This window comes from Eubalaena glacialis, chromosome 18, assembly GCF_028564815.1.
Source record: "Eubalaena glacialis isolate mEubGla1 chromosome 18, mEubGla1.1.hap2.+ XY, whole genome shotgun sequence".
Lineage (NCBI taxonomy): Eukaryota > Metazoa > Chordata > Mammalia > Artiodactyla > Balaenidae > Eubalaena > Eubalaena glacialis.
In genome coordinates, this window is record NC_083733.1 from 34,265,323 (window position 1) to 34,287,247 (window position 21,925).

The 21,925-nt window shown below is 37.7% G+C and overlaps 1 protein-coding gene across 2 annotated transcripts in view; it reads right to left on the reverse strand.

The window, feature by feature from the left end:
• Positions 1–7,012: 7,012 nt before the first annotated feature.
• Positions 7,013–21,925, reverse strand: part of TENT4B (terminal nucleotidyltransferase 4B) — a 60,317-nt gene continuing 45,404 nt past the window's right edge. The window contains exons 2-12 of one of the 2 annotated variants that reach the window (XM_061172653.1): positions 21,204–21,327; positions 19,458–19,504; positions 17,913–18,033; positions 16,695–16,802; positions 13,943–14,071; positions 12,977–13,190; positions 11,329–11,455; positions 11,124–11,227; positions 10,841–10,887; positions 8,982–9,146; positions 7,013–7,821 (exon numbers count right to left, since the gene is read on the reverse strand). In XM_061172653.1, the coding sequence (XP_061028636.1) occupies positions 7,645–7,821; positions 8,982–9,146; positions 10,841–10,887; positions 11,124–11,227; positions 11,329–11,455; positions 12,977–13,190; positions 13,943–14,071; positions 16,695–16,802; positions 17,913–18,033; positions 19,458–19,504; positions 21,204–21,327 (1,363 nt within the window). In that variant the 3' untranslated portion in view covers positions 7,013–7,644. Of the gene's footprint in view, positions 7,822–8,981; positions 9,147–10,840; positions 11,029–11,123; positions 11,228–11,328; positions 11,456–12,976; positions 13,191–13,942; positions 14,072–16,694; positions 16,803–17,912; positions 18,034–19,457; positions 19,505–21,203; positions 21,328–21,925 lie in introns of both variants that reach the window. The other variant, XM_061172652.1, reaches the window with a different exon arrangement.

Sequence of the window (21,925 nt, forward strand, 5' to 3'; positions counted from 1 at the left end):
ATCACCATCTGGAATTTGACAGCTACTGTTCATCCTTTCTCCAACAAATTTTTCCAGCAGATTTTCCCAATAAAATCCAAGGCAGTTTTCTGCCTACTCTTGACCCAAATAGCTGGATCCCTTTTCTTGCCAGAGTTCCCTCTCTTAGCTCACTGTATGATTCATTCTACTCTAAGACAGATAACTTATTTCTAGAGAGAATTTTGCGGTTGTTGCTGCTAGTCACTGAATGGTCTTAAAAGATTAAGTTAGGGGACAGGTGGGGGGGAAATGATCGATAAAACTAATGTTTTTTATCAGTTTTGCCAAGGGCAATTTTTTACATGGAAGTACAGAAAAAAAGTAGCAGGGTGTAGTTTCAGACGACCATGTTGCATTTATAACATTTAAATCCTAGTAAAAATATCAAAAAGCAACTCATGAAAATTCACCTAAAAGATAAAACTGGGGGAATCTTTTTTTTTCCCTCAGTAAAAGTTCAGAAGAAAAAAGCCATCAAACAGCAACACTTTATAAAACCCCTATTCAAGTCGAGCTGAAAAGTACTGGACATTTCATAAGCGCTTATTAGCTTATAAGAGCCTTGGGGTATCTGACATGTGAATTTACCAAAGCTACTTGCAAGCAAACGTCAGCATATAAAAAGGAACGAAGTAGATCTGTATGTGCACTGACATGGAAAGATCTCTCTATATGGTAGGGGATTTGCAGAATACTATAGAATGATACCACTTATGTAAAAGGGGAAATGACCCCTCTGAAATTAAATTTGTGCAGATATGTTTATGTGTGAAAATGCATTTCTTTTTAAATCTTAAAGTATACATCCCAAAATATTAAAGAAGCTGGCTCTAACATTAAGGGATTAAGAGGGTGAAGGGTAACTAACTCCTTTTATGTAGCTATTTACAAATTACATTTCTTCACAATGGAACATACATTCACGTATTTGTTGAGAAATTCAGTAAATTCACTGTGTCTGGGAGTACGGACAAAATCATCCTGTATATTCAATTTATTTTCTAATTTACTTTGAGAAATTTCTGGGATGCTATTTAACAGGATTATACTTTATTGCTTTTTAAAAGAGAACATTTCCAGTAACTGGAGTGGGCAGTCTGGATTTACCAGCCAGTTGCCTACAGACTGCTGAGCCACTCTTCACCTAGAACCAAGCTTTGTAGTTATCCTGAAGCAAACTATTCAGGATTTTCCCCACCACCACTCAGTTGCGTTCCAGGCAAGCACCACTGGTCCATGCCATAGGACGGCCAGTTCTCTCCCTGGGTGAGCATAATTCTGAACACATGCTTTAGTTGCACTTGATTATTAACCCTGCTTCTCTCTGTTCCTTGGAGAACCTAACATTTTCATTACTCTATTGTTAAGAGTCTGCGTAACCTGCTCCACTGAACAAATGGTATCTCAATTTCTTAGTACAGCAAGCACAACCCCTTACATTAAAGCAAAGAGTAAAACTGGGTTGGTACTTGCAAATATCCAGATTTGAGGGAGTCCGTCCCCAAAGTCTTGCAATGGCTATGGGGAGGCCAAAAGGATATCTTTGGCTAGGACATGGGCAAAAGAAAAAAAAAAAAGCATCTTCAAGCATCTTCCTCTCCACTGCTGGCATTTAAAAAAATGAAAACCCACAGAAATGCTATCTGTACAGATACAAGAAAACCTCTTACCAGTCTAAATGGGGCCGTCCTTAGAATTACAAGATAATTTCTTTTTAAAGTAGCTATTCCAGTCTTACATAAAGGCTCATACCAGAGGTTATGAAGATAAATCAAAGCACAAAGCCTTTATTGAATTGCAGATTATGAATAATAAACCCAATGGTAAGCACTGGGGGCAGATGTGTGCAGAAATGCAATTTATAAAATTTTTAAGGCAAACAATTGACATCTTTGCAGAAATCATTGTTAGCTTAAAAAAAAAAAAAAAAAAGCTTCCAGATGTGCAATTCATTCAGAGCATTCAGGGTAACTGGTGCCCAGTGATATGACCTCAGGAAATGTCAAGATTTCATAAATCATTTGTATCAAATCTCTTTTTCTGGTAAATTCCTTACTGCCTCTGCAGCGGTAACTAGACAAGATTGCAAAGCTTTCAAGATGATTCAAGCCTCCAGCACCTCACAGGAGTCCGCATTTCTTAGCACAGAAGGCAATGCTAATCAAAGAAGGAAATAAATAAAAGGTTATTAAAAACAAACACAGGTTCATCAAACTGCTAAATATATGTATCTATGTATATTCCACTAAAAAAAATGTTTATCTCAATAGTCCTTCACATTTCATATCCAGAAGCTACACTGGCTGCCACCTATCTTCTCATCTTTAACACCATGTGATAAGACGGTGCTTTTTAGTAGTGAGTACAGTGTGAAGACTCCGATACTTGTAACAAGTCTTTGAATTGTTTTAGGATTACAGGACTTTCAAAAGACTTTAAAAAAAAAAAGTGACTGGAAGTTTCAGTTATGTAAACATCAGAGGGAGGGAATCTTAAATTTCAGAGATTATGTTTAGGGACAAAGAGACATGCTGTGATAAGCCGCAACCAAATATAACAGGTAATATGAAATGATTTAGGGAACAGCTATGAATTGCACAGAACCCAAGCGGAAAGCTGAAGATAAATTTAAACTCAAAGAAAGTGGCTGATAACCAAAAATCTCATTCTCTTCAAAAAGTACGGCTGACTAATCCATAAGAGACAAGGACTAAATTTCACCAAGTTACTGGCTTTATAGAATGCCTCTCCCGGGCCTCTTTCTTCTCCCCTCCCCACCCACCCCACCAGTGGGTAACGACCAGCTTGTTTTACTTCATAATCTTTCGTTACCGCAGCATCTTTAAGATAAAACAACACTCCTAACAAATTCATCCAGACTGTTTCCTTAGTGGAGACCTTCCCTGTAATCAGGACACGTAGAAGCTGCTGCAATGAAAAGAAGCCATGGCTGTGTGGAACCAAAAGGACTTAAATTAAAATGCAAAATTAAGATGATGTGCAAATACCAATCAACACGTTCGCTGAAATACACAAAATAAGAGAACACCCGACTTCCCTGTTAGCGTCTGTTCTTATTGACATGGCTAACATGTCTCTCAGTAAATCCAGGAGATACCTCAAGTGTTTAGTCATCAAAGGGGATGCACTATCTCCATCTCTCTGGTCCAGCCTCTTTCTAAAGTGTTACCTCCTTCAGGCTAGTAGACTATGGACCAGGTTAAACTTAAACTTAATAAAGCACATACTCAAGCAGAAAATATAAAGGCCAAATACTCAGAAAAAACAAAAACAAAAACCCAACCTGACATGAGTAAAACAAACATTAGCACATTAGCAGTTTATGAGCTAAAAGCTGTCCTTAAGTAAATATTTAACTCTGGATATAAAACAGATCAGCAGACTTTATAAGCAATTCCTTTGGTTAATAATTTTGTCAGCATTCAATGTATACAGACATTTAGTTCATTCTCTTTGAAGAAAAAATGTTGCTTAAGGTGTAAAGTCAAGACAGCTCACAAGAAGATGGTCGAGAAAAGGGCTTCTGGGTGATGTAGGGTTTTCAAGTCATGCAAATACTCTCTGGAATAAAATCTGGCTTGTTTCTTAGTTATGGTAACTATCAAGTAGCATATTAAAATTCGTTCTTTAACATTATCCCACCCATAAATGTTCTGACAAAATTGCAGGCAGTTAAGAGTCTTGAGGTTTAGAAACTGAGACAAGGTAAAGACACCACTTCCAAAGAATTACTTACACGTATCTTTGATCCCACCTCAATGCTACATCATCCTCTCTCTACACATTTCACTAGATGTCACTGATGAAAATTAGGATAAAGAGTAACTATTAACCATAACTTTCCTACTCAGGTTTAATAGTCATTTATTGAATACTCTGCTCACAAAATACTTTACGAGAATGTTGCTTTCCACTAATTCAAACACTTTAATGAGAGTAAGAACTGATGGATAAGCATAAACTCTTCTGATTATTAATTTTGACATTTTAATATTTATCTCAGCAAAATTGGGAATATTTTTTATACTTTACCATTTAATGCTTGAAAAGTTAATTGAGAAGCAACCAATTTCCTATCAACATTCCAAGTTAGTGACTGAAACACTAAGAAATCAACAGCGTGTGATAATTGAGGGAACTGATTGGTTTCAAACGTTAGATCGATATTAAAGTTGAGAAGATACGTCATGAACAATAAAAATATCAGCAAAACTTATCAATAATACCCATAGTGATTCCTAGGGATTTCTACAGAGCAACTTAAAAAACTACGTCTTAGTCATCGGGGAGGTCTTTGCAATGAACACACGTCACAGCAATACGGTCCTGCAGCTCAGAGCAGCCATACTCTCTTGTGACCCACCTACAGTTCAGAACCCCCAAACACTAGGCCATAGGTTAAGGCAATGAAAAGAAAACACAAGGAGATTTAAGACTCCAGAGGAAAAAAGGCTATTAAAAATGCTCTCCCTACCGCACGTGTTTTGCTCTGTGAAGACTTTATCCAGGAGTATCTGGAGCCAAAGCAAATGACCTAAATATTAAACCTAAATATTAATGAGAGGCTCAAAATGCAAGGAAAGGTAAAACACTCAAAACAGGACAAAAATATAATATGGTCAACTGGTGAAGACTGGAGGGCGACCACACGTAAAACCAGTGGATCCCACAGATCAAAGCTAGATTTGCAAGCCACGTGCAACATCTCCAAACAAATCAAAGACACTAAAAACTGGGCACCTTCACGAACACCTTAAAAATGGAAGAAAAAATGCATTTACCTTTATCATCAAAGCATAACCACTCAGGTTTTGTGCTGATACCTCTTTGACCCATCAGCACCTCTAAAAACCAGTATTTTGAAAAGTTTATTATGACTTTTTAAGGAGCTTCCACACCAACCAGGTACACGCACGCCACTGCCAGAGAAATGTCACCACAGTGAGGCAGGATTTGTAAAACCCCATTCTACAAGTACTAGCAAAGGAAGGTTATGGCTCATGGATATGGATGGACTATAATATTTAAATGGCACGTTTCTGACATACTCACAAAATCTTTATAGAAAGTATTTAAACTCAGAAAAGAAAAAAGACAGGAGTCAAATACAGAGATGAAATGTACAAAACAAATGAGCAGGCAAACTAAAAGTTCTTGAAAGTATTTTACTTCAGGTTGAAAAATGAACAGCTTCCACACCGTTCATTGCAAGATACACAGTATTCACGAATACAATGCTGGTCATTTGAGGAAATGTACACACCTCAATTTCTCCTTCATGCTTTTCTTTTAGAAAGATACTGTTTACCAAAAAGAAACGTCAGCAGTACAGGAAAAACTATTTTCCCAATAAATTTACGAAAACCTAAGATTCCCAATGGAATCAAGATTATCTTCCCGCTACCACCACCTTAATATAATCACATGCTTATTGAAACACTAATATCTGCACCCTAAGAGTACATTTACTTTCAACAATGAGGGTGATTCTTTAAAAAAAAACTTCAGTGTGGTAAATGTAACATGGATCTCTGCAAGTATTAAGTGTCTGAAATAGGCAGCTAATACTGGATTTAATATTATTTTATAAATAATTGTTCCCTTAGCAGTAAACATAAGTCTACACATTCACAATAGTCCTAGAAAATAAATACTGTGATTATGCACAATATGTTATGACAAACTAGTTTCAAAAAACAGAAGCTCAACATCTTGATAAAAATTCTGATCAGAATAAAATGTGACTCTAAAATTTAAAACATTGTCAGAATAACATCACATTTAAAATCTTCCACGGTTTACACAAGTATTATGAACTTCCAGTTCTGGAACACATTTTTTTGCTGTGAATTAAAATACGAACTTATTGAAAACTGTTAATTTCAGTGATGACATCAGTTTTGGTCTTACTTTAGCATTATTTTCTTTATAAAAAGTTGCACTAAGTGTCCATTAATGGTCTGATTGGTCTTCAGTATTTCATAAATGTATATAAAAGAAATTCCTAAAAGCCAATAGTACTTTATATGTATATATTTATAAAAGAATCTCATCTCAGAAATGGCTGTAATTAACAGAGCCAGACATACTGATGCTAAACATAGAGTGTTCACCTTGAAAGAAAGCATTTTCAGAAATATCACTTACATTCTATTAAATATTCCCAACCGAGTTTCAAACTCAACATGTGATGAATAACAGAATTATACATCTCATTTGCACTCAAAACTGACCACAACCAAAATTTACAGTATGATTGAAACAAGCCAATGTTTAAAAAAGTTTTAATTAAAGATAACAATTCCATGAAAGGAGAGGATAAAGAATGGGATGACAAGAAGTATTTGGTCTTAATAAGGCAATACAAAATAGATCCATTATCAAAGACCATTTAATTTTTAAAGATCAACAATACCAAAAGCATAAAGTGGAGTATAAGAAAATAGTTTTTTATAAGTATGATTTAATTAAAGCTGTTTACAGTTATTCTCTCCCACAGTAGTTAAGCATGAATTTAAAAAAGAATAAGAGATGAGAAAAACAAGCACACGCAGCACACAGGGTTAGAGGAGCCAGCATGCAACGTCTGTGGAACTCGAGGTTTCACTGCAACAGGAATGGGACCAGACGTGGGTGGCCTTTTTTTTTTTTTCCTATTAGGAAGAAAAAAAAAAAAAAAAAAAAGACTGCAAAGGAAACAAACACAAAGTCATGTAATTGCCCATTGCCCAAGACGACAGCACTATAGAAAACAGTTGCAAGTTAATTCTTAGAGATGACTAGAGATTTTTCAGTGTTTACACAAAAGTACATAGTACATATTTTTTTTTTTTTTTTTTACAAAATAAACGTCATTTGCCACCATAACCTTTTCTTTAGAGAGGAAAATTTTTGCAGCAGGTAACAAGGGTTCTATTAAGTCATTTCAATGTTGAGGAAACAAATTGAGTAATAGAACTAATCACTTCCCTATAGATGGATGTTAAGATGACAATTCAGATTATTTTTCAAACTAATCCTGAGAAAAATCTGTTTACAATTTAAACAGTAATGTTATGTAAAAAGTATTAACAAATCCACTATTACAAATATCAATTTCCTATATGGTCATCTATATATACACACAATAAAATGGTAAATATATGCAAAAATATTAAAAAAAAAAAAACATGCACAGATCACTTTCCCCTTTGAAATCTGGACTTCCTATAAGATACCTGTGTTTTCCTTCCCCACCCCATCCTCTGAAATTGTTTCTTGTTTCTATCACCCTACCCACACTGAATACTATTCCCTATAACTCTGCATAAAGCCAATGAGAAATAGATTTATTTTACATTCAAGCTTTAAATCTTAAAATGACCCTGTTATAGCATATGACTTATCAAATGAGCAGCCTTTTTTTTCCCCTTTTTTGCTTGCTTTTTGTTTTTGCAGTTGTCAGTCTTCATGATCCATTCCGTGGCGAGCTGGGAAAAAACGCAGTTGCTAAATCAACGTCTGAACAGTGTAAGGCTCCCGAATGTTTCCCAGGAGTCCCTATCCAACTGTCCTGAGCATGAGATCATTGCACACAGAAGACAGTCCATCGTACAACGCCGACTATCTACAAAGGTCTGAGAGGGGGGCGTCCCTCTTGTGTTTCCTCTTTTTGCCATGGTAATACTGATTATTTGATTTGCCTTGATGTTGTTTGTTTGTCATCAAGGAACCATGGCTTGTTTGGGTTGTACCTTGGAAGCCTTTGCTGGAAGAACGAAAGAGCCTTGTTGATCCATGCTGCAGAGAAGGAAAGCGGTCAAAAAGACATCAGTATTGCAGATTCAACAGAGCACTTGCTAAGACCTGCCTCGGGGAGCTTTCATAACTAGGAATATGCTGACTTATCTAGCAGGCAGAAAACGATGCTACAGGGGTTAACTCTCTCGGGCTCTAAAACTTTTAAATATCAAAAAACATAGACCACTTCTTCTGTTAAGAAGAAGCCCTGTCTTCTTAACAGAGTATATGGAATGTAAGGCTTTTCTTAAGGAACCTATCAACCAGTACACCACATAACAAATGGCATTACTGGAAGAAGCTGTCAGACATGCAGGTGTGTTGCCATGTCAGGGGTCACCACAGCTGGCCACTCCTTTCCTGCTATCACGTGTCACTTTAATTGCCATTTCTAAACGAGTCTGTGTTTGGTGCACATGACTATAGGTAAAGTGGATTCTGCGAGTCAAGTCACACATGAGGTGACTGACATAACAGTCAATCTGTACTGCCAAGGGGCCTTCCCCCGGGTCCCTGATGTACTGGGAGAGGGTGTGATGGCCTTAGGCCACAGTCTAGTACGAAATGACTTCTTCTCCTCATTTTGATTCATTACTCATGATGAATAAAATTTCAGGCAACTGAAAAACTTACAATAGAGTGTCTCTGTGGCCTTTTTAAGTCAAAGCTAAAGCTAATCAGCGGACCATGGCTGACTGCTGTCTGATCATTTCAACACAGGCAACTAGGTATTGAATTTTAAAATAAAAAAGGATATGTTATTCCCAGATGTGCACAACACTGCAATGAGGTCATGCAAAAACTTCACGTGAGTTTACTTCAAGTACAGCTGAAACTTTTTATAACTTGAAGCAATTTTTTTTATGCTGAATCTGTAATAAGGTGAGTTGGCTGGGACATCTTATAAGGACCAGGTGCTAGATTCCCACAAAGGTTTATGTTACAATGGTGTCTCACAAAGATCCTCAGGACATCCTGTTACTAGAAGCACTGTCATGCTTTGGCACCTCTTAGAACAAAATATGTTTGTTTTTTAACCTAGAAGCTTTCTTTAAACCCATAATGTGTATGAATACATATGTATGTATGTATATGCATGTACAAAACTCTAAATATTCTATACTGAATACTAAACAATCAAAAACACAAATTCCACACACCTGGGATTTGTTGGTGCTGTTGGATATGTTAGTGGTCTGGGTGCTCTGCATTTTCCCGCCTGCCTGAGAGGACTCCAAGGACACATCCTGCGACCCTACCCGGTTCCCAGTGGACGGGCGGCAGAGCAGCTGTTTCGGGGTTTTGCACGGTGTCGCATCGGAATCCTAACACAAGTCACATGAATTATAATGTGACACAGTAATAATTTAGACATTCAATATTAAGAAAGGAAAACAACTTCAGCTAAGCACTCTCTGGACTAAGTCTAATAAATATTTGGGAGTTAAAGGAAGCACACTGAGGAATTTATAAAATTAACTGCTTAAGTTTTCTTCCAAACATTTAAAGTGGCTTATTCTATCAGAGGGTTTCTGTTCATTGTTAAATCCACTGCCCACGCCTGACCTTGTTAATCGGCCTTGACGGAGCTCATAGAGGTCCAAGTTTATTTGCATTTTTATTTACAGAAAATGAACTATAGTGGAACGAGCACGGTAAAGAGTGAGGACCTAGGTCCCAGTCCCTGATTCAATGTCTTCAACCAAATACAAAACAGTCACTTTACAAAGCTCAATCTCTCAGAGTCTGCGATGACAAATCAGTGCTCCCTCCAAACAAACACACCGAGTGGATCAGACTTCCCAGAGACACTGGTCTGAGCCCACCTGTTTCTGGGCTGCTCGAGCCATGACTGCTACTCTTTCCTCAGCTCTACCCTTCGCCCTCACACTCTGCCCAGCATTTCAGAGACACATACTCTCAGTCCCTAAGGCTCCCTTCTCGAGGCCGTGTCTGCTTTCGCCCCTCTGTGTCTGTGACATCTAGCTCAGCATTCTGTCCTCCACAGCTCTGCTCTAGGAACCAGAACTGCACACCGGTAGATCCTGCATGTGAGCATTTATGACTCCATTATGATAAATGGTCATCGTCGACAACAAAAAACTATGCCTCTTCCATATTTAGATTATTTTATGTTATACACTTAATGAAGCCAATAAAGCCCATTTTATTAATAGATCTTGATTTTAAGTAAACTCAGGATAAGACAGAAAGTAGATTAGGGATTTCCAGGGCACAGGGGGAGAGAAGAAATTAGGGACTGCTAATAGGTTTGTTTTTGGGGTGATGGAAATGTCCTGGAATTAGATAGTGGTATAGCTGCACAATATTATAAATATGCTAAAAAAAAATGCTTAAGTTGTACATTTCTTAATGGTGAACAAGAGAGTATATATCCCATTTATATAAAATTTTGAAACAGACAAAACTAATCTATGGTATTAGAAAATCGTAACGGTGGTTACCTCTGAGGGTAAGATTGGGAATTTACTTGAAAACATCATGAGGGAACTCTTTGGGGTGATGGTAATAGTCTGTATCTTGTTAGGATTTGGGGTTACACATGTGTATGCACTTGTTAAAATTTAGTAAATGTATAATTAAGATTTCCTTATACGTTAATTTTATATCAAAAGAAAAAACCGGACAGACACTGAACTGTGGTTAATGACGAGCACACAACAGTACTTGGTGGGAAGTGTGCTAATGTCTGCAATGCTTTGAAATGTGTCAAAGAATAAGATGAACTGGTGAATGAAGGGTCAGCTCTGTGATAAGCCAGTAAAATGTTAATGGTAGAATCTAGTGGTGGTGTATATGGATGTTCACTAAAATCCTTTCACTTTTGGCTGTATGCTTGAAAATTTGAACACCATGTTGAGAAAAAGTACAATCATAAAGTTATTAAAATTTCCCAGGAACAAATAAGAAAATGAGTTAGCCTTGGCTCTCTAGATAGAGTTACCCCCAGCAGAACTCCTAAGGGTCTAGGTTTAGAAAACGATGTCTTCATACTTACGACGTCACTAGAGCTGGACTGTGTAGCAGAAGAGGAAGACACTGGACCTGATGAAGAGTTTGAAGAGTGTTTACTAACAGATTCCGAAGTTTTACTTCTACATTTTCCAAGGGCTTCATTTTCTTCAGATAGATTATTATTACATTTATCTAACTGCTGAGTATCTACTATCAAGGTAACACCATTTCCTGAAAGAGTGGCAAAAGATTGGAAAACGTTTCTTCCCATTAAGCACACACAACACAGAAAAGCCTCTAATACTCAATCGATGAAAAACTCTTACCATTGCATGAAGGCTCAGGCCTATTCTGCAAGCCCCACTGCTTTGATATCCAGTCTCTATATGTGGCAACTTCATCTGTTACTCTAATTATTCTACCTAATATGCTGCAAGTGTTTAAAAAAAAAAGAGGGGAGGTACATTAATTTGAAGATAAGAAGCCACAACCAATTTTGACCCAATGGGATGATTTTAGTTAAACTTTTACCTCTCCGTTTCGTTGTTGGGATAGTACTTTGCTATTGGCGATACAGCATGACTCAGAACAACGTAGGCATAATCAAAGGCCTGTTTCACTTGCATGGCCCCATATGAACTCCTTCCAACATCATTACCTTTAAAAGAAATATATACATAAGATATTAAAACCTACCGTGGCTTAATATGAACTAAATGTTTGTGAGCCCTCTTCTGGGAGAGCAAGGGCACTCACTATCCTGCTAGAGCTGCACTCAGAATCTGAGCTGTCAGTCGGTCCCACAGCTCCCCAGACTCTATAAACGTGTGCATCACGCATAAATATGTTCTTATGGCATATAAATTGCCTAAATGTCTTCTGGCCCAACAGGACTATCCCATACACAGTCATGCAAATAAAAGAAGTAACTGCCTGTTTTTCCCTAAGAGGGAAACCAAGCTAAATTATAAATACTTATTTTTTGCTTGGTAGGTATACAGACATCTCCTGCACTAAATTATAAGCTCCTAAAAAGCAAGGACCATCTTGCTGAAAAAACCTTTGTGTCCTTTATGTAGGGTAGGCTCCCAGTGAACATTTCCTCAATGAATAAACACAGAACTTTCTCTTTTTTTTTGGCCGCACTGTGCGGCATATGGAATCCTCGTTCCCCGACCAGGGATCGAACCTGAGCCCCCTACATTGGAAGCGTGGAGTCTTAACCACTGGACCGCCAGGGAAATCACCACACAGAACTATTAATGTTTATAAGATGGCTCATCAAGCCAGAAAAGGGCTCCTAGGCAACTACTCTCTCAACTCTCTTTCCTTACTCATTTTCAAGGCCAATACATTAAAGCAAATAACTAAAAGCATTTCCATTGAAGTCCAATAACACGGAATCTAAATATTTTACAATTATATCAGGAAAAAATATTGCCCAGAAAAACTAGGATACAAGCAAGCAAACACAGCATCATGAAAGCACAGGAGGAATTCATTTTCTGCTCACTTTTAAGCCAACATAGAGCTGGAAAAAGCACAGGGAGACTATGCAAAATTAAAGAGGTAAGAAGGGGTCCAAAGGGAAACTAAACTATCTCTTGGTACCCTTTTTCTCATGAATTCTGAGACATATGAGCGTGCTCACTCCCTCTAAGGACCTCAAAATCCTCACTTAAAGCGCCGGCTGACAACTGGTTAGAATCAGGAGCAGTGAGGACTCAAGAAAGAAGAAAAATGGCACCAAACTGGAGATGCACAAACCCACCCAAATAGTTAATACCCATTCTCCTTTGCCCTTAAGAGTCGAATGGATTCTACTCCCAACTCAACTCATTTGGAAGCATGCAATGTGTTTTTCTGCTGTGTGTGTGTGTTTATGTTCATGTGTTTGCTTATAAAATATTTTGAGGAAAAAAAATGACTACAATTACAAGTTAATCCTTAATTTTTCACCTGGAGAGAGTTTAAAGTACAATATGATGACTGACAACGCCTTTTTCTTTCTTTTTCTTTTTTTGGCCGCACCGCGAGGCTTGCGGGATCTCAGTTCCCCCGACCAGGGATTGAACCCAGGCCCTCAGCAGTGAAAGCACGGAGTCCTAACCACTGGACTGCCAGGGAATTCCCAAGGCCTTTTTCTTTGCATGTCCATAAATTTACCTAAATTCAATACCTGGTTGTAAAGGATCTTCAATATAAAGCATGGATGGCCTGTAGCCATCTAGCATATTTTTCTGTACTTCATCTTTGGCCACGTAGGAACCACCATCCTTTATCCGGATGCCAGTCTTTAAATAATTGAAGTGTCGTCCATATAATTCAAAAAATTCTATTAAGAGAACACCATAGTTTGTATTGGGGATGCAAGCATCTTCCCTGGGATGTAACTAAAATGAGAAGAAAAAAAATTATATTGGACTTTCTCTAAATTCAAGGTGAGGATAATAAATGACATTCTAACTTCTATAAACAGTATTATTATAATTTTGGTTTAGCATAGCAGCCAATAGGTCATGGAGTTAGAGCAGGCTAATCGTAATAGTACTTCTGTTATAGACAACCTAAATTAAAGCCCCACGGGCGTGGGGGGACCTGGTGGGGGACAATTTATAAGGCTGAATTTTACAGCTGCTCCACGATGCTGAGAGCGCGGGCTTGGCCCAACATCAGGGAAGTCATTCTGACTCACCAGCAGACTCACGCAGTTGGCAACACCACGCCACATAAATACGCTCACTGACGAGATTAAGACTTCTAACTCATCTTAACCAGACAGCAAATCTCAATTCCAGCTAAACTTACAAGAGTAGTTGCTTAGAAGACATTCTTAATTTTGGCATTTGTATTACTATTTACACCTATGGAAACCACACCATACTTTTGCATGCTAAAATTTGCAGTGAAAAGTCTCAAAAATACTAGAGCACACGGGATTAAAAATTAAAAAAAAAAATTCTTCCCTAGGGATTTTAAAGTACTTATTTGCTAAATTATAAAAAGGTACCTAGTTTAAAGGGAAAAGTCATAAGTAATCAAGGGAAACACTCTAATTAGAGCTTGATTTAAATTTTTTCCAAAATGATTCCCAACTGATTTATTTTAAAAAATGTTTAGTGTACACTAGTATGGTACAACTTACCTGAAGGAAACTTACTGCCATTAAAAAGAGACTATAAGAACCAATTCCACCTGTAAATACTTCATTAAGGTCCCTCTGTAATAAGAACTGTTTCAATACTAATACCAAGTATGGTAATACAGGATATTTCTGGAAAAGAAAATTGTATTTTCAATGAATTCCTACATCAATAATAGCTCTAAGCATTAACAGCATATATGGTCTCTAAGTATAAACTGGTCCTTACATTACAAACTTTGATGGACATATGTAATATACTTAATTTTCTATTTTAAGAACAAGCTATAAAAAAGTAAGCTATAAGTAATTAAGGATTGTCTCCTCACATCTAAGATCTAAAACATGTAGACGTAAATGACAGCACCCAAGCACTCACTACAGGACAGAAACGCTAGCAATACATATTTTGTGACACTCATTTATGACCATTACCGAATAACATTCAATTGTAAATAGGTAACAGAAACAGTACAGGACAACGTCTCAATTCTTTTTTTTTTTTTTTGGCCACACCTCCCAGCTTGCAGGATCTTAGTTCCCCGACCAGGGATCGAATCCAGGCCCCATGTAGTGAAAGCGCAGAGTCCTAACCACTGGACCACCAGGGAATTCCCATCTCTTAAAGCACTAAGTCAGTGGGATTTTAAAGGATCACTTCTTGCAGGTGGCACTCCACAGGCAGACCAGGGTCCTTCAGATGATTCTGCAGGGCCCGGGAGCAGGAGCCATCCTGCCTGCTGCTCTCCATGTGGGCAGGTGAACACACAGACCCACCTTCCGTGCTTTACAAAGAAGGGCGAGAGCATCCATGCTGGCAAATACGGACAGTGTGAGTCTGTCTTTCACTCAGGCACACACTCGTTAAGTACTCTCCACAAGCCAGGCCCTAGGCTAGGGACGCTGAGGGGAACAAAACAGGCACAAACGTCGAGAAAGAAGTCAACAGCCATTACCTAGGGGTGGTAGAATTACTAGTGATTTCCACTCTTTTCTTGACACTTACAATGAAAACAAACTGCTTCCATAAGAAAAAAGTTGATACTTTTGCAAATCATGTCAAAGTAAGCAAGCATGAGAAACAACAAAAATATGGAGAAATAATCATTTTTAAACACTACAGTTGAACTCAGAAATATAGTCTCTTTAAAGAACAACTAGGCAAATTTCCAACAGAATTTTTTCTGCGTATATCCTCTGATCCAGAAATTCCACTTCTGGGAATCTTCCTACAATTTATTAGTGTAAAGAAAGATGTAGGCATGGAAGGATGTTCACCAAGCACTTTTTGTAACAGAAAAAACCACTGGAAGCAACACCAGGGAAGTGCTACACAAAGCACAATAATCCTGACATGGGACAACCATGTAGTCAGTGAAAAGAATGAAGGAACCCTGACTGTGCTGATACAGAAAAACCCACCAAAATATTAAGTTAAAAAAAAAGTATTAGACATCTTGTATATAGTGTGCTATATTCCTTTTGTTAAAAATTTCAAGAAGAGGATAAACAAGCAAAGAAAAAAAGCTGATGAAGGCACATCCTATGAAGCTGATCTAAGCATATAAGGTATAAGGGTGACTCACTTTTTACCACCCTTTTATACTGGTAAGATTTTTTATCATACGTATTATTCTCAATTTTTAAAAAAGTTTCTTTCTGGTAAAAAGAAACTTTATACACACCCAATACCTCCAAAAGAGTGGGATTACAGATAATATTTCTTTTCTTTTTCTGCTTTTCTATACTCTGCTCATTTACACAAGAATATAATGTTTACCACAGGAGAGTTAAAATTTTTTCTGACATAAAAAGAAAAAGGTGAACCTGAAGAGCTGCTAAAAAAACAAAACATCGTGGGGGCTTCCTTGGTGGCGCAGCGGTTAAGAATCCGCCTGCCAATGCGGGGGACATGGGTTCGAGCCCTGGTCCAGGAAGATCCCACATGCCGCAGAGCAACTAAGCCCATGCGCCACAACTACTGAGCCTGCGCTCTAGAGCCCGCGTGCTGCAACTGCTGAGCCCATGCAACACAACTACTGAAGCCCGCGTGCTCTAGGGCCTATGCTCCGCAACAAGAGAAGCCACTGCAGTGAGAAGCCCGCGTACTGCAACGAAGAGTAGGCCCCGCTCTCAGCAGCTAGAGAAAACCGCGTGCAGCAGCGAAGACCCAATGCAGCCAAAAATTAAATAAATGAATAAAATAAATACATTTATTTAAAAAAAAAAAAACAACATTGTGAATGGAGAGAAATGATATTCTACATAAGCCAAAGCAGTTCACAGTTTTTAGTTTTGGGAGAAAAAAGCTGATGGGTTTAAGCATGTGAAATGTTCTGAAGATGATGTAGACAAATTCTGCCCTATCTGGGAAGAAAACAGAATAAGCAGAAACAGACTTAAACCACTTCAAGATAAGATAAGGACACCTGCAGGACCTATCTTACAGGTGACTTGGGGATTAAAATCTAGAAAAGGCTCCCTAGAGAGGGTCTTAATCTGAACTCTTGGAGATAAGCTCTTCAAAAGCTTCCTCAACCCTTAATTCTTACTTGAGGTCACATTATAAATTACTGATTATTACAAGCAGATTCAAGGAAAGTAAAACCACTGCACAGAAAAGAAGCATTTGTCAGCGATACACATATAAAAATAGTTTTTTAGCCAAGTATATCAGAACACCACCACAACAGAATCTCAAAACACAACTCCATTTCTAATATTTTCACTGAATAAACACTATAACTTCTCTGACCTTGGTAAAATCTTTGATGAGGTCAGCTGCTCTCACACCATTCTGTACATTAAAGCTGATATCAACTTTCACTTCGGTAAAAGAATCTGTTAATTTAATAATAGGTACCTAGAAAGAGAAGACAGGTAAAATTTAAATACTTTAACCAAATTAAATGACAAAATCAGGGGATGGAAGGTTATCAGACTTGAGGTCTTGACCTCCTCATGAGGACATAAAAACACTGAGTATTCTGAACACTCCATACCATAGTTGACTTGGCCTTCTAGATATTTTACATTACATATTTAGCATTTAACCTCATGCAATATATTTTGTAATTTCTACTAACTGAGAGTTTTGAAATCAGGTAACAAAAACTTTCTCAACATTAATATACTTTGGAGAACAGTTTCCAACTCAAGAAAATCAAGAATTATGAATGTCAGCCCACAGCACCAAACTGTTTCCAATAAGAAAATTGCTAGATTCTTAAGTCACACACAGTAAGTCGCTGGCCTTTTTGGTCAGTTTTGCAAACAGCCCAAAAAACAACCTAACAAGAGAACTTAAAATGTAAGAATTATTCTCAAATGAAAAATGATAGGATGATTTATATGCGATATCAGGAATTCTTTAAAAAAAAAAAAAAAAAAAAAAAGCTCTATTTCTACCATACATTAGAAAACTCAGGCCAGCAAACTTTGTGTACAGAACTGGATTTCCAAATTAACAGCTTTTAATAAAAAACAATACATGTTGTTTTGCTCTAATAAAACCTAATATGCAAAAATCCAAACTTCTAAAATAGACATACTTATTTCTAATGAGCTTCTGTGAAAATTCTTTAATGTCCATTCCATTAGTTAAAATATGACTTGATTTACAAAATTTCAATTAATACAATTCTTCAAGGATACAAAATATGATAGAAAAGCAACAGCTGTGCAACTATAAACTTTATCAGATATCCACATTTTTACTTACGTTTTTTATATTAAAAAATCTCTACAGTATTATGTATGATAAACTGAATAATATTTTTTAAAGAAATGTACAACCAGAATAATTCATTTGTCTCACAAACACAACTTTTTATGTACAAGCACCGTGATCATTAACAAAAGGAAGGAATAATTCACTCACAGTCCGACGGTGCTCACCAAAATTAAGTCTTAATTTTACAAGTTTCATGCATAAGTAACTAGAGAGTTTAAGATGAAATGCTGAAGAACTTACAGTTGCTTTGTCTAGAACTTTCACCGAATCCTCATCTGCAACCTTATGCTTCCGAAGAGCTTCTTCCAGGGTCCAGAGGGGTAGGTTCTCCCACTTCCCAAACACCACAAGATCGATGTCACTGAACACAGAGCACACACAAGAGTTGTTTCAAGAAGTGAGAAACTGTACTTACTTTAACTCATTCAAGCTACAGACAGCAGGTCAGTACAATGGAACTCTATTTCTCACCCTGCCCAGTGAAGACTAAATGTGTTGGTGAGGACTGTTCTTAGACAGGAAGTGGAAACCGGTGATTTTAACAACCTTCTCCTTCTCCTGGTCATTTCCCGGCGTGATTTTAAAAGAAGTAACACCTCAAAAACACCAGTTAACGTTTCCTGTTCATAAAGGCTTCTGCTACTAAAAAACTTAAGACCTTCCAAGTGAATGAGGTTAACTGATCGTGACTTACATTATTAAGTATAAAAAGCAAGATGCAGGCAGTGTATCTAGTATGCTACCATTTGTGTACAAAAGGAAGAAACACACATTTCCTTTTATATGCATAGAATATCTCTGGAAGGATATGCAAAGAACTGGTAATAGCACTTCCTCCAAGGAGAGAAACTGGGGGAGAGAGGTGGGATCCAGACTTTTCATTGTAATTATGGGTGTGCTCTTTTCAAATCTGAGCTAGGTAAATGTAGTACTGTTCATAAAATTTAATTAAATTATTAGAAAGAGTGACTCAGGTTTTGCTGAGGCTCAGAACCTAAATAAGGAAAAATATTAACGGACTCAAAGTTGAATATTTTATGGCTTTTGTAGGCCTAAGACAGCAATGGGAAGAATGGAAATTGCTAGGATCCAACCACTTTAACACATTTTAAGTTTGGGTAAAGTAGACTGAATCAAACTCAAATGAAAAACACGATGGACGCCTATAGTGCACTTGAACATGTGTTAAAAGGGTAAATCTCAGGTTGAGCGCTCTTACCACAATAATGACAAAAACATCATGAAATGTTTTTGCTTCGTAAAGACCACAGCATTTCAATTCTTAGAGAGCAGGTACTCATTCCTCAAGGAAGTCTTACTAACCCCCAAAATCACCCCCAACACACACGCCCCACCCCCAGCTATGGGCCAAGACAGCCCTCATTTGAGAAGACCAAAACAAACAAGAGGCCTGAAAAGACCAAGACTTCCCTCAGAGAAGAGTTTGTACCCTGATTTTCTGAATCAGAACACTGGAGCAGGAGCTAATAGTATGAGTTCTTAATAAAAAATGAGAGACCTGGCGTTCAAGAGAATACAAAGTTCTAGAGCATAATCAGGTGTTTTACCGTAATATTACATTAACATCTGTGATAGTGGGTTAAGTTACGGGGTTGAACAGTTCTCTGCAGTGATATTCTACCTCAAGATAATTCAAATAAAATACAGGTAAGTGAATTTTTGTTTCATAAATCTGTTTTGTTTCAACTCTTACACATTCAACAGTCAAAGCGCATACACTCTAAAAAAAGTACAATCCCTTAAAAGTGCCATAAATGTACTAACCTCGTAGGTAAATACAGGCCAGTTTTAAAACTTCCAAATATCTGGACCTAAAATAGAAAAAAATTGTTATATTAAAATATCAGATGAAAAGCCACCAAGCTATGGAGAAATGCAGGGTTTTGCCACCCTCTACTGGTAATTTTTAGTACTACAAGAGCATTTTTTTTCTAACACCATGCTTTCATGAAGTGGGATCCCGTGGCTTATAGGCAGACATTCGGAATATAGCTTAAACTTATTAGGTTCAAATATCAAATACGTAGACTTAAATAGACACCTTTCGAAAGTAATGTTCAGGTCACTAATGTTCCCTGATAATCTAGAGATATAATCACAAATCCTTAACTTTTGTTCTCTCAAAAGGAATCTTCTCATAGATTACTGAATTCGGGTCAGACTACTTCAGTTCCAGGACAAGTGCCAGCCAGTAGGCCATCTCCACAGAGAACGCCAGGCACTGTCATTATAACACCATGCCATGGCATAAAATCAGGACACATCCTATCTCAAACCACAGAGAACAGTGGAAGACTCAGGCAAATATGTGTCTGCAAGTAATTGCAATAAAGGATGAACAATGAAAAAAGTTCAACTTTTGAGGCGAGATGGACCCAGGAACCTCATCACAGCCTCGTGCTCCTCATCTGCAAAAAAAATTGTGGATAAAATCCCCCACCTCGGAAGGAGGAGGACTGATTTAGATCAGGGTTTCTCAACTTCAGCACTACCGGCATCCGGGGCAGATAATTCTTCGTGTTGAGGAGTTGCCCTGTGCATCGTGTGATGTTTAGCAACCTCCCTGGCCTCTACTCATTATATGCCAGCCAGGAGCACCTCACCAGTCACGATAATAAAAAATGTCTCTGGCATTGCCAGATGCCTCCTGGGGGAGAAACGTGTCCCCAGTTGAAAGCTGCCAACCTAGATCACATAGGAGAAACAACGTGGCATACAGTGGCTGCTCAATAAAATATTATTAGTGTCCTCCCCTCTTCCCTGTACCTTATCTGAAGCTTCTTTGTTTTGCCAACTGGACCAGAAAAACTTCCCTGGCTTCACCTTTACCAGCCCATGACGGAGTCTAAAGAAAAGCTGTATAACACGATGTACAATGTAATGGATTCTAATAAGTTACTTCTTCGAATGCACAAAATTGTACAACAGACCCTCAAAGGAGCCCTAAAAAGTGAGCATCAACAATAAGAACCACAAATAAGCAGAGGAAATCTTGGGCAAAAGTTTTGTTCACTGGGTGGGAGCTATACTGGGAGACAAGGAGTGATTAGAAAAAGAGAAGAAAACAACAGTTTCAGGAAAGTAGAACACACACCTGCATTAGCCTATGAAAACGAATTTCAAATGACATAAGAAATTCCTACTTGACATCTTCATTCAGCTATACACAATTATGTAATGTTCATACTGACAAGCTGGAACAAAATAGTAACAGCGTTTTGATACAGCACATCCAAATAACCCACTACTACAAGGAGGCTTTATTTGTCTTTCTTCTCTTTATAGTAATGATTCCTAAAAATAGTTTGCAGTTAGTAGCTGCTATTCAGTACTGCAAAGAAATAGTTTTAAGTAAGTCATCCAATTCAATGCAAATAATTAGGAAGCCCAAAATTCTAAAGGCTGAAGAAAATTCTTTGCTTTTAAAATTTCATTAGATCACAACTCTACAGATGCACATACACAGGGATATTACCACCTAAGCACCCTTCTACCCAGACAGGTACTCACGTCAGCACTGGGCCAGAGCTCCTTAATCACACTCTCGATCCTGTTCACCACCTCCATCCGCATCTTCTCCTCCTCTGGTCTTGGAGACATGTATTCATAAAAATCACTTATTTCTTCATGCAGACTGAAGAAAAAAAAGCAGGAAAGTTAATATGAGCAGGGCCAAACTAATGAGAAATCACTAGCTTAAATAATCTTACCTAATTAAGTCTATAAGATAACTCAGCTGATGATTTTACATTCATAGATTTCTCCCCTTAATTTTAAAGTTACAATTCATGCTAAAATGGGAACGTACAAAATTTAATCAAAATGCCAAAATAAATAAAACAAGAAATTCCAAATGCCAAGAAGCCTTAATAGAAGTGTACTAGCAGCTCTCACAGCACATATTATCTGCCTGGGCAGAATATTTGCTGGGTGCTGGTGATTTTTAAATTTCTTAAATTTCAAGTGTAAGGCCTGGCCTCTGCCTTTACACTTCTGATCCAGTAGATATAAACACAAGAAGATACAGAATCTAGGTGACGAAGACAAGCTTCCTGGCAGTGGGGATGACCCTCTAACCCCTCTGTAATCCATTCCTCACAGGAGCAAAACAGCGTGTCTTTCATAATGTTTGCTTAGTGAATTAAGTGTCAAATTAATACGTCAGCCAGTGAGTATCAGCAAAGACCTGAAAAGAATGGCTGGCAGACAAGGCTCCAGGAAGGAGCTAAGAA